Source organism: Sus scrofa, chromosome 6 (genome assembly GCF_054392235.1).
Source record: "Sus scrofa isolate SSC_HxYL_T2T_F1_AM1 chromosome 6, Sscrofa_HxYL_maternal_Yorkshire_Landrace_v2.0, whole genome shotgun sequence".
Classification (NCBI taxonomy): Eukaryota; Metazoa; Chordata; class Mammalia; order Artiodactyla; family Suidae; genus Sus; species Sus scrofa.
In genome coordinates, this window is record NC_139388.1 from 76,645,460 (window position 1) to 76,657,963 (window position 12,504).

The 12,504-nt window shown below is 53.4% G+C and overlaps 1 protein-coding gene across 5 annotated transcripts in view; it reads left to right on the forward strand.

Annotated features, from left to right (window-relative positions):
* The first annotated feature begins 3,385 nt into the window (after nucleotides 1-3,385).
* TNFRSF8 (TNF receptor superfamily member 8) overlaps nucleotides 3,386-12,504 on the forward strand; it is a 71,835-nt gene continuing 62,716 nt past the window's right edge. For 3 of the 5 annotated variants that reach the window (XM_084958945.1, XM_084958944.1, XM_084958946.1), the window contains exon 1: nucleotides 3,396-3,844. In XM_084958945.1, coding sequence (XP_084815071.1) covers nucleotides 3,782-3,844 — 63 coding nt within the window. In that variant the 5' untranslated portion in view covers nucleotides 3,396-3,781. Of the gene's footprint in view, nucleotides 3,845-12,504 lie in introns of all 5 variants that reach the window. The other 2 variants (XM_021095373.2, XM_084958947.1) reach the window with 2 other exon arrangements.

Below are 12,504 nucleotides of genomic sequence, written 5' to 3' on the forward strand. Positions count from 1 at the left end.
TCCTGCCTCCTGCAGGCCTTGCGGGGCTTGGCTTCCACAGCTCGCTCTGCTGGGGCCCCCACCGATCCCACAACAGGACCCGCTGCTGTGCCTCGCCTGGCGCCTCGGGACTTCCCCTCCATCTCTTCAAAGCACTTTCACACGCGTTCAGGGGTTCACGAACCACCTGAAACCTGCCGAAGGCTTGGAGTCAGCTCTGTCCCATGCCTGCTCGTCTGAGTCCCTCTGAACTGCCATTTTCCTAGGTTGCCGCAACTTCTCCAGGAGAGGCTGGATCCCTTGCCCCCACCCTGGGAACCAGCCTGTTCCATGGCCACAGAATGCCCCCTTCTCTGGGCTGGTGGGTCATTGACTCACAGCCCTGGGCCATGCACAGGGTCCCTGGGACATCCTGGCTCTCCAGGAGCTCACAGTTTCCTGGGGCAGGTGGATACATGAATCAGTCATTACAAACATGACACAGTGAGATCAATTCTAGAATTGAGGTACCAAAAAACGACAGAAACCGCCTTTCTGCCTGGGAAGATGGCCAGGGGGTGGGGGGAAGGGACAAGAACAGTGCCAGGAAAGCAACAAAGAGGAGGTGGCATTGGAGCAGGTTCTGAAGATAAACAGGAGTCGGAGGTGTGCTCCCATTGGGGGACAGAGGTTCAAAGGAGTGGAGGGGGGGCAGCGTGGCTGTGGGTGTTTGGAGTGTGGGGGAGGGGAGCAGTACAAGTGAAGCTGGAGGAGTTGGACCAAGTGAGGAGTTTTCCACTGGCTCTGGAAAACTCTAGCCTCGTGGATTCCCTGCCCTTGTGCCTCAGTTCTTCACCTGCATATTGGGCACAAAAATTGGAACTTTTTCATGGGGTTTCATTGAGGATTCAAGGAATGCCTGAAAACTCCTAGCACAAAGTAAGCACTCAAAAGGTAGCTACTATTATTAAAACAAGTAAATGATCTAACCTGCCAGGTGCTGAGGACTGCTGCAGAAGAGGTTCGGTGAAGAGTCCCTTTCTGCCCAAAGAGGGGAAGGACAGGAGGAAGAGACAGATGCCCACTGCATCCCTATAGTTATCTTTTTTTGATGGATGTGTAGTATTCCATTAAATGGATGTACCACAATTTCCTTAACCATTCTTTGTTGTGAATATTAGGATATTTCCAAAATTTATAAGTAATGTTTTAAGAAGGATGACTATGTTTAGGGTTTTCTGTTTTCTTTTTCCTGTTAAACTGTTTCTTTAGTTTTTCTTACCAGGATGAAATTACAGAGCCACAAGTTGTAAACTATTTTGGGGGAGGGAAGCGGGGGGCTTTTGCTGAGAATTGCCATGTTGCTTTCTGAAAAGGATTGTAACATTTACCAGCAGAGTATGAATGGGTATTCTGGTTTTACCAGAACTTTAGGGTTGGATTTTACCAAAGTTGTTTTTATAAAGAGAAAAAAAAAAAAACCCGATGACTTAATACATCTAAAAAGGTATCAAAGTTTGCTTTAATTTGCATCTCTTCAGTTGCTAGAAAGGTGGGATTTTCAAGCTTGTAATTAATGTTAATTTGTATTTCCCCTTGTGTCAGCTGTTTTGATGTTGTTGTCTGGTTGTGTGTGTGTGTGCGTGTGTGTGTGTGTGTGTGTGTGTGTGTGTTGTCTTTTTTGTCTTTTTGAGGGCTGCACTGTGCACATGGAGGTTCCCAGGCTAGGGGTCGAATTGGAGCTATAGTTGCCGGCCTACGCCACAGCCACAGCAACGCCAGATCCGAGCTGCATCTGTGACCTACACCACAGCTCACGGCAACACTGGATCCTTAATCCACTGAGTGAGGCCAAGGATCGAACCCGCAACCTCATGGTTCCTAGTTAGATTCGTTTCCGCTGTGCCATGACGGGAACTTGTTTGTTTATCCAGAGCAGCAGCTCTTCCACTATAGTGAACTCAGGACTGGGAAGCGGGGATCTGAGATCGTTCCTGCCCCTGCCTGGTTCTGTGGACCTCTTGGGGGTCAATTCCATCATTGCTTGCTTCCTCGTCTAACACAGTCTCATCTCTAGCATCCCAGTACGCTGGGCCTGGAGCACCCAGGGAGAGCCCAGAACTGGGTTTCCAGGGAGCGTGCACGACACAGGCATCTTTCTAAGTGGAATCCAGGAGTTCAAGGAGGGTCGTGGAGACTCTATTGGGAGGGTCCTGATGGGAGATGACTGCCAATGGGCCAAGGAGATGGAGGTATTTCTGGAAGATGGGAGCCTTACACCTTGCAGGTGCAGAAACCAAGCGTCCTTGGGCCATTCTGGGCTCAGAGAAAACAATTGACAATCTTTTAAAAATTTTTTTATTTTTATTTTTTGCTTTTTCGGGCCACACCTGCGCCGTATGGAGGTTCCCAGGTTAGGGGCTGAATCGGAGCCGTAGCTGCCTGCCGACGCCACAGCCATGGCAACATGGGATCTGAGCTGCGTCTGCGACCTACACCACAACTCATGGCAACGCTGGATCCTTAACCCACTGAGCCAGGCCAGGGATCAAAGCCGCATCCTCATGGATCCTCGTTGGGTTCGTTCACTGCTGAGCCATGAAGGGAACTCTCACCTTTAATCAGACCATCTTTAATCAGAGCACCTAGGAATGGCTACCTGTTTCTGAGCTTTGGTTTCCACGTCCAAGAAAAAAACAGACACAGGACAAGCAAATGAACCCTTGACCTGCTGCCTACCCAGTGGATGAACCAACGATACGTATGGAATGGAGAATGAAAGGAGCAAAGGACCCGTGGGATAGAGAAGCCCTGGAAGGGAAAACTCTTCTGTTGCAAATGAGACCCCAATTCAAATGAGGCTTGTACATTTTCTTTCTTTCAGGAAAGTGGGCTAGGGTCCTTTTCTAGGCGGAAAACGCTCAGTGGGTAGGGAGACACCAGTGGATTGATGACCAAATGTCTATTCTTCTCTCCATCAGTCCATCCAATAGTCAGTCTATCCACATGGCCACCCATCCATCCATCCACCCTCCCACCCATCCATCTATCATCCATCTATTGATTCATTTTACAGCAGATATTGCTAAGTGGGGGTGAAGGGTGGATGGCAGTGTTCTCTGAGTCTCTGATTCATTTTACAGCAGATATTGCTAAGTGGGGGTGAAGGGTGGATGGCGGCGTTCTTGACTCCGGCAGTCCCTCCCCAAGAATCTCCAGGTCAGGAGAGAAGGTCTGGGTGGATGAGAGTATCAGGAGCAGGGAACCTACTTGGGTCTCGCCCTTGGTCAGTTTGATGTGGCACTGCTGTGACCCACTGGAGCCTTCCACTCCCCTATGCGTCACCCCCCTTCCCACCCAGGGGCGGGAGCTGCTCTCCCCGCCCCTCAGCCCAGCTGGGCTGAGCAACACCCCCACCCCCGGAGCAGGATTCTGCCAAATCCGGGGCGGGCCATTCAAATAGCAAGAGTGGAGTGTGGCTTTCCTGAGTCATCTCTGCACGTGTTCGCTCCCTTTTGGTCTTGACCGCTAGTAGCTGCGTTCCTGGAAGCAGTCTGGGGTACCTAGTGCGCCTCGGGTGGTGGTGGAAGGGAAGGGTTAAGGCTGAACCTTCGGAGCAGGAGCGTCCACTTTTGAAGTGACTTCACAGCGCGCAGTTGGGCGCCTGCGAGGTGCGCGGGCCCAGGCCTGGCGGCGCGGTGGGTCTTCCCACGCTTGCCGGCTCCCGCCGCTGGCCCCGCACGTGGGCGCAGCGCCCTTCCCAGGCTGCGCAGGTGGGCGCGGGTGGGGAGCCCGCCCCCCCTCCTCCCCGCCCCTGCCCGGGATGTGCGCCCTCCGTTTGGTGCTGGGACTGTTGCTCCTGGGGGCGCTCGGAGCCTTCCCGCAGGTAAGGGGGTGCGAGGAGCCGGGAGAGGCGCCGGGGGGCCCAAGCCCCCTTCTTGCCACCGCTGCTCTGAGCCCCGGAAAGGAGGGGGTGGTGGAGGGAGGACAGGGACGCTTCATGCCTCGTTCCCTGTCCAACACCGGGGGTGGGGTGGGGTGGGGTGCGGGGGTGGGGGAAGGGAATGTGCGAGTATTCGTAGGTGGGAGTTGCCTAACCGGCTGGTGGCACCTTCCCCCGCCCTCGCAGGGTACTGGAAGGATCTTTCATTCAGTATAAAATGACCGCAGCTGACTGCTCACAGGAGATAAGCTGTTTGTGTGGGCCAGGGCCTTGGGTAGATCAGGTGAGGACACCAGGGGTCTGGGCAAGAAAGGTGGGGTCTCCTTTGGCTGGAAGAAGTTGGTGTTTAGGCTCTCTTAAGATCTAGTGGGCAGGGAGGGAGAGTGGGGTGTGGGTGCGGAGTGGGGTGGTGGTACCATTTAGCTTCACCGTCTCTGTCAGAGGTTTCCGGCCTTGGAGCACGTGGTGGGTGTCCGCCCGGATAACGGGCAGCGGTGGGGTTGACATGTCTTGTGGGAAGCCCCGGAACCGAGTCTGGGGCCTGCTTCAGGCCAGTACTGAGCTAGGCTCGGGATGAGGGTGATCTCAGTTTAATCGGAAGGGGTCAGCTGCCCAAGTGCTGAGTGCAGGGTCTGAAGAGGAGACAGAGGCCCTGGTGGACCCCTGCACGGAACACAGTAAGGTGTTGGGAGTTCGCATTGTGGCTCAGTGGCAACGAACCCACCTAGTATCCATGAGGATGCAGGTTCGATCCCTGGCCTCGCTCAGAGGGTTAAGGATCTGGCGTTGCTGTGAGCTGAGGTGTAGGGCGCAGGTGCGGTTCGGATCCTGCATTGCTGTGGCTGAGGCGAAGGCCGGCAGCTGCAGCTCCAATTCAACCCCTAGCCTGGAACTTCCATATGCTGAGGGTGCAGCTGTAAAAAGAAAAGAAAACCAAACAAAACAGTAGGCATGGCTGGGTGCCTGCTGTATCCGGGTCCAGAGGGCAAAGGTGGGAACAACTGCAGTCCGTGGCGGGAGGAGCAGGCCCACCTCATGGCGTTTAGTCCCATTCACCCTACCTGAAGGCAGGGGAGGAGGGAAGTGGAGTGGGCATCAGGCCGAAGGGGAAAGAAAATAGGTGGCAAGGAGAGCAAGCAGCTGCCCCTCTTCTGCCTTCAGTGGGACGGTGGGAGACACCTCCCCCCCACACAGCAGAGGGCAGAGGGGGGCAGCTGATAGGACAGAGGCCCTGGCTCGAGAACCTCCCAGCCCTCCAAGCCCTCAGCTGAAGACTGATGACCTGGGGGGAGAGTTAGGGGTGCTAGAGGGGGATAGAGGACTGAGAGAGGGGCTGGGGGTGGGGGGGTGGTTAGCTAGTGTTTGGTGGCTGGAGCTCATGTGCTTCCTTTCTGCAGAGAAACCGCTCTTTAAATTAAAAAAAAAGTATTTAATGATACAAGGAATAGATGAATATATCCTTGATGCAAAAAAAAAAAAAAAAAAGAAAAAGAAAAAAAAAAAAAGAAACCCCACAGATAAAGCCAAGTCTTCGGGCATCTCCTTATCCTGATTCCTTCGAAGATGCAGCCACCATTATTGCTGTGGTGTTTCCTCTGCAGACCTTTATAAATGCATGCCCACATTCATGTCCATTTGGAAAAAGATATATAGGGTTTTTGCTCTACTGCACCAAATGGAACATAGGGTTCTTTCTTTGCTTGGCTTTTGCAGTGTCTATGGCGTGTCTTGGAAAGCGTTCCACGTGGATCCTTACAGACGCAACTTTTAAAACGCTGTCTAGTATTCTCCCAAACAGGGGGCTCCATAGTCCATTCATCTGTGTCCCTGGCGGGTGGGTGGTAAGGTTCCGACCATTGCTTGTTGCTTGCTTGCTTGTTTGTTTGCTCTTAACACCGTACATCCTGCAGGGCTGCCTTGGGAGTGCCCGTGCTTCTTTCCCAGAGAAGATGCTGAGAAAAGCATATCTATCGAGGTGAGGTGCGGGGTGAACCTGCATTCAGATGCAATGATGCCCCTGAATTGCCTCCCAGGGCGACGAGACACTTTGAAGAGAGTAAGAGTAGCCAACTTCCCCACATCCCAACCGACTTTTGATCTTATCGGAGTTTTTATTTTTGTCAACGTGACCGGTGGAGAGGGCCACGTCCTTGTTGGGTTCATTTGCATTTCCTGCCTATTGGAGGAGCTGAGCATCCCTTAGTCCCTCATGGTCACGTCTGGGCAGGAATCAGGGTGCCAGTGGGGGAGAGGCTGCCTGCCCAGCTCAGTAACCCCCTCACCCCCAACCCAGCCTTCAAGCCTCCCTCTGCGTCTCTCGTCCCAGTAAAAACTGGGGAAGTTCGTTGTTAAGAAGAAAAACCTGGAGTTCCCATCGTGGTGCAGTGGTTAACGAATCCAACTAGGAACCATGAGGTTGCAGGTTCGGTCCCTGCCCTTGCTCAGTGGGTTAAGGATCCAGTGTTGCCGTGATCTCTGGTGTAGGTTGCAGATGCGGCTCGGATCCTGCGTTGCTGTGGCTCTGGCGTAGGCCAGTGGCTACAGCTCCGATTTGACCCCTAGCCTGGGAACCTCCATATGCCACGGGAGCAGCCCAAGAAATAGCAAAAAAAAAAAAAGAAAAAAGAAAAAAAAAAAAGAAAAACCTAACCCCCCTCCAAGTCAGGGCTGGAATTTTCAATCTTTTTCTCTTCGCCCCATGATGTGACAGGACTCCATCATTTTGTGGTCAGCTCCCTGCGGCAGGAATGCTTTCTTGCTGTGTGTCACCTTCTGAGGAAGAGGTTTAGCCTCTGACGATGCCTCATCATCTGACCATCTCCCCAAGAGTGGTTTTGTAATGTGACCCAGGACTGTGCTGATGCAAGTCCCGTGGGAATTCACCCCCTGACTGCACCCCTCCCCCACCCCACTTCTCCATCCTTTTATCCAGGCGCCCTGGGTGGAGGGGCTGGGGCAGGGAGGTCCCAAGCCACCCCCCCATCATCCTCCAGGCCAGTGCTGAGGCTTCACAAGCCTCCCCCACAGCTGCAGCCCCCATTCCAGCTCCATTTGCCTCCTGCCAGCTGTGGACCTCTGCCTGCAGTCAGTGGGCCATCCCGCCGAGGAAGGGTCTCAGGCCTGTGTTGCTCCTCTCCTGGGGTCTAGCGCGTGACCCCATTGAGTGGAGGTGGGTGGACATGGACCTGGGATGTGCTGGCCGGAGGGTGGCAGAGGCTTTCGAGTTTTGTCTTGGAAAAGGGCTGCCCCCTCCTGCCTGAGACCAGAATGAGCGGTCAGGGCCCCTGAGATGAGGAGGTGGAAAGTGGTAGTGACTGGGTGCGAGGCCTCCCCTTCCTCAGAGAGGGGCCGGGGCATCGGGGGACCCCTAGGGGAGCATTACTCAGCCTGAGAGCCGTCAGTGCTGGGAGAAGCGCAGCATTTACTGTAAGTTTCTGCTGCTGCTGCTCCCACTCAGATCTGACCTAGACTTGTTCTTGAGTTGATTGTGATTCATCCTTAGGCTCGTACACACCTTCCCCCACCTTCCCTTCACCTCAAGAAACATCATTAGAAGGAACATGCAGCGGAGGGGGTCTGGGGAGCCCCAGGAGGTCTGGGGGGTCCTTGGCACAGAGGGTTCATTTAGTCCAGCCTGCACCCCGTGTGGCCTGGTGGGGCCCATGGTGCACTGACCCTGGGGGTGGCTTAGCTGGGATCCTGGTCCCCATTTTCCAGATGGGCATGCAAAAGCTCAGCGTGAGGGGGGCGGGTCAGGCCCACAGACCCCAGGCTGGTCAGGGGCAGTGCAGGACCAGAGCCCCAGACCCGATAGACAGACTGTCCAAAAAGGCAGCTCCCGGCAACGCTGGTTCTCAGCTTTGCTTCCTCTTCCCCCTCCTGCCAGGAGCCCTTGGGGTGATGGTGGAAAGACTTCATTCCAGAATCTTTGCTGCCTAGGGTTGAAAACCACTGGGCATCCTCCGTGGCCTTGCTGGTAGGGAGGCACTTTTTTTTTTTTTTTTTTTTTTTTTGTCTTTTTGCCTTTTTCTAGGGCTGCTCCCATGGCATATGGCGGTTCCCAGGTTAGGGGTCTAATCAGAGCTGTAGCCACAGGCCTATGCCACAGCCACAGCCATGTGGGATCCAAGGCACGTCTGCAACCTACACCACAGCTCACAGCAACGCAGGATCCTTAACCCACTGAGCAAGGCCAGGGATCGAACCAGCAACCTCATGGTTCCTAGTCAGATTCGTTAACCACTGCGTCACGACGGGAACTCCAGGAAGGCACTTTTAATATGCCAGTCCGTTCCGTTACTCACTGCATGCTGACTCTTTGGGTCCATTCATCCAACTATTCATTCATTCAGAAAAATCTTTTTCAAAATTACAACATTAAAAAAAATTACAGTAGGTTGACAAAGTTGTGCCAATTTCTGCTGCACAGTGGAGTGACTCAGTCAAACATATATAGACACATTCTTTTTTATATTCTTTTTTTTTTTTGTCTTTTTGCCATTTCTTGAGCCGCTCCCACGGCATATGGAGGTTCCTAGGCTAGGGGTCGAATCGGAGCTGTAGTCACCAGCCTACGCCAGAGCCACAGCAACGTGGGATCCAAGCCGTGTCTGCCACCTACACCACAGCTCACGGCAACGCCGGATCATTAACCCACTGAGCAAGGGCAGGAACCGAACCCGCAACCTCATGGTTCCTAGTTGGATTCGTTAACCACTGTGCCACGACGGGAACTCCTCTTTTTTATATTCTTTTTCATCCTGGTCTATCCCAGGAGACTGGACATTGTTCTCTGTGCTGCACAGTAGGACCTCATTGCTTATCCGGTCTACATGGAATAGTTTGCATCTACTAACCCCAAACTCCCCTTCCTCCCCCCTGCCCTCTGGCAACCATAAGTCTGCTGTCTATGTCTGTGAGTCTGTCTCTGTTTTGGAGGTAGCTTCATTAGTGCGATATTTTAGATTCCACATATAAGTGATCTCATATGGTATTTGTCTTTCTCTTTGTGACTTATTTCACTTAGGATGAGACTCTCTAACCTGATAACATCCATGCTGCTGCAGATGGATCTGAAGGGAGCAGCTGCTCTCTGCCAGGCGTGGCTCCAGGGCTTTAGTCCCTGGTTGCTCTGGTAACGGTAGCCTCTGCTTATAGGCCTCTGCCCTCCCTCCCCCCGCGCCCCAGGCAGCTCTTACTGCCCTGGGTTACTCTGACATCGAGAAGGTCTTTATGATGGGCTGCAATCTAGCTCCTCGAAGCTTCTACCCATCGGTCCTGGTTCTGGAAGCTAGAGCTACGTAAGCCAGATGTCTTCATCTTCCTTAGAAATTCCTCCTAATGTGATGAAGACAGTGACCCTGGGCCCCTGAGATGTCCTCGTTGGTCACAGCACCCAGGGCCCCCAACACGGATTCCTTACGTGGCATGGGTGCCAAGCCTGCGCTCACCAATTCCTCCATTCCACAAATGTTGATCAAGCGCCTCCTGTGTGCCAGGACTGTTCTGGATGCTGCAGGTGCATCCAGGCCAGCATGACAGGTCTCGCTCTCATAAATCTGACCTGCTGCCAGGTCAACAGACAGGCAGTGAACGGATGGCGCTTCCTGCAGTGGCGAGGCCAGTGTTCAGTGTGAGCAGGGGCGGCTGCCCTAGGCGAGGAAAGCAGGAACCACCTCTCCCTGGGAGGTGGGCGCAGACCCAGGAGTGAGAGCTGGAGGAACAGGAAGGAGGCCAGCGCGCCAGGGAGCTGTGATGGGGGCGTGGAAATAACACGGACCTCTGTGGACTGCGGTGGGTGGCTGGGGCGTTTTGCGGGGGGAGTGACACCACACACGTTTAACAGGTCTTTCTGTCTGCTGGGGGAGGGGGCAGGAGGCCCCGCTGTTGTTGCGGCTGGGGGGGTGCTGGTGAGTGGAGACACGGGGACAGAAATGTGCTTTGGCGCGAGACTCAATAGGACCTGTGGATGGATGGGTGCGGTTGAATGGTGGTGGCATTTATGGAAGTAGGAGAACTGGGCATGGGACAGAACGGGGTTTTGGAGAAAAGCACAGTTGTGTTTCTCTCACGTCTGGGTGTCAAGGGGGCGCTGAGTATAGGAGTCGGGGGTCTCTGTAGACCTTGGGCCCCGGATGAGGGGCTCAGGTGCCAGTGCTGCCTGGGCTGGGGCCGAGGAGCATCAGGCCCACTTTGCTTCTTCGGATGTGGGCCGATTCCCCACATCTTTGCGGGCGGAGTCACCACACTACCCTGTTGATGCCTTTCAAACCAAAGTGAGGAGCTTCCATTTGTCCTGGTTACATTTTATTCTATTTTATTTTATTTATCTTTTGTCCTTTTTTGTCCTGAGGCACATGGAGGTTCCCAGGCTAGGGGTCAAATCGGAGCTGTAGCTGCCAGCCTGCGCCAGAGCCACAGAAACGCCAGATCCGAGCCATGTCTGCAACCTACACCACAGCCCATTGTCTTTGTCATCTTTTTAAAAATCTTTTTTAAAATCGAAGTATAGGAGTGGCAGCGAATCTGACTGCTATCCATGAGGACTCGGGTTTGATCCCTGGCCTCGCTTCCTGGGTTAAGGATTTGGCATTGCTGTGAGCTGTGGTGTAGGTTGCAGACGCGGCTCGGATCTGTCGTTGCTGTGGCTGTGACGTCGGCCAGCTGGCAGCTACAGCTCCGATTCACCCCTAGCCTGGGAACTTCCAAATGCCAAAGGTGTGGCCCTGAAAAAAAAAAAAAAGACAATAAATAAATAAATAAATAAAATGGAAGTATAGTTCCTACTGTATGGCACAGGGAATTATATCCAATCTCTTGGGATAGAACATGATGGAAGGTAACATGAGAAACAGAATGTATATATCTGTACGACTGGGTCACGTTGCTGTACAGCAGAAATTGGCACAACCTTGTAAATCAACTATACTTCAAGAAAAGTAAATAAATAAATTGAAGCAGAGCTGACAACAGCATGAGATTAGTTTCAGGTATCAACATAGTGATTTGATGTTTACACGAAGTATGATCTGATCGCCAAGATGTGTGCAGTGACCATCTGTCCGCCCACAGGGTACAGTGTTATTGACAATGTGGTCCCCAAGCTGTACACCACATCCATGTGACTTATTAATTTTAAAACTGGAACTTTGTGCCTTTTAATCCCTTTCACCTCTTTCACCCACCGTGCCCCCCCATCAAGTCTATTTTTGGGAGACCTTATGGTTAAGTGTCAGCCTGACAAGTTCATACCCTGCTTCTGACACTTACCATATGGTGCTCCTGGGCGGGTTAAGTCATTTCTCTGGGTCTCAGTTTCCCCATCCATAGAATGGGTGTGGTCATAGTGGCTACCTTGTAGGGCTATGGAAAGGATTACATGTGATAACAGATGAAAGTGCTGAGACTAGCTTCTGGCAAGTGGTAAGGGCTGTGTAAAGGTAAGCCATTATTAAGTGCCTGTGGTATGCTAGGCATTGTGGATTCTGGATGCAGGTGAACGAGTTACAGTCCCTGCCCTCGAGGGAGGCGACGTGGGACCTGGGACACAGAGGGGAGTGTGATCAGTTCTGTGCAGCCTGGGGTCCTGCCCTCCCCTCCGGCTGGGTGGGAGGGGAAAGGCTTTGGGAGGGAACTGGGCTGCAGACTTTGGGGCAACAGACTCTGCACCATGGTGCCAAGGTCCTCCCTGACATGAATCAAACAGCACATCCGAGAGGGGTGGGTCCAGGGCTTGCTCTAGAAGCTCCCTTGTCAGGTTTCACGAGGGGGCTCTGGACCCTCGGGGGGGCGGAGCGCTTCTGGAGGTATCGTCACTAATTCATTTCACATCTGCTGCGGGCAACCCAGGGCTCCTGAAATGGCCTGAAACCCCTAAACCAAACCTTCACCTTCCCAGCCGGGATACGTGCTCCCTCTGCTTCTGAGTCAGGACAGGGAGCCAAGAGTTCTCTCTGCCCAAACAGCCTGGGGGGGCTGGGCCCGGCCTCCGCCACATGCAGCCTGGGAGGAGGGGACGGTGATGGAGATGGTCACGGTCTAGGCAGGTGGGGTGACTCTGGGCAGCCCGGGCACCTCCAAGAGGGGCCGGAAAGCCCGAGGACCACTTATTCTTTAATGCCACCAAATCGTCCTTGGTGCTGCTGCTGTCCCTGGGTGGCTGGTGCTGCTGGGTCTGCCACTCTAGGGCTGGGGTGGATTTTACCACGTGGGAGGTATGGCTGGGTGTTCCCTGGGACACTCTGTAGCCCCAGAACTTTCAGAAAGACTATAATCTCCCCCGTCTGGGGTTTCTCTGGGGCAGGAGGGGCATCAGAGGGAAGTGAGGGGGAAGCAGTTGCAGAATTTGGACTCGAGGCCAGACCTTGTAATGTTACTCACCTCCATGCCGTCCATCTCCTCTCGTATTAGCTGCTCCACAACCTTTAGTGGCTCCCTATTGCCACAAGCGACATTGCCCAAAGTCACCTCTGGAGAATAGTAGTTCCAGGAGGAAAGGGTTCTGTAGCCAACCAAGTTTGGGAAAGAGTTTGTCTCCCTGTACCCACCTCCCACCCCGAACCTTTCTTTGGAGAATCAGGGAACAAGTAAGCACATGAAAATCT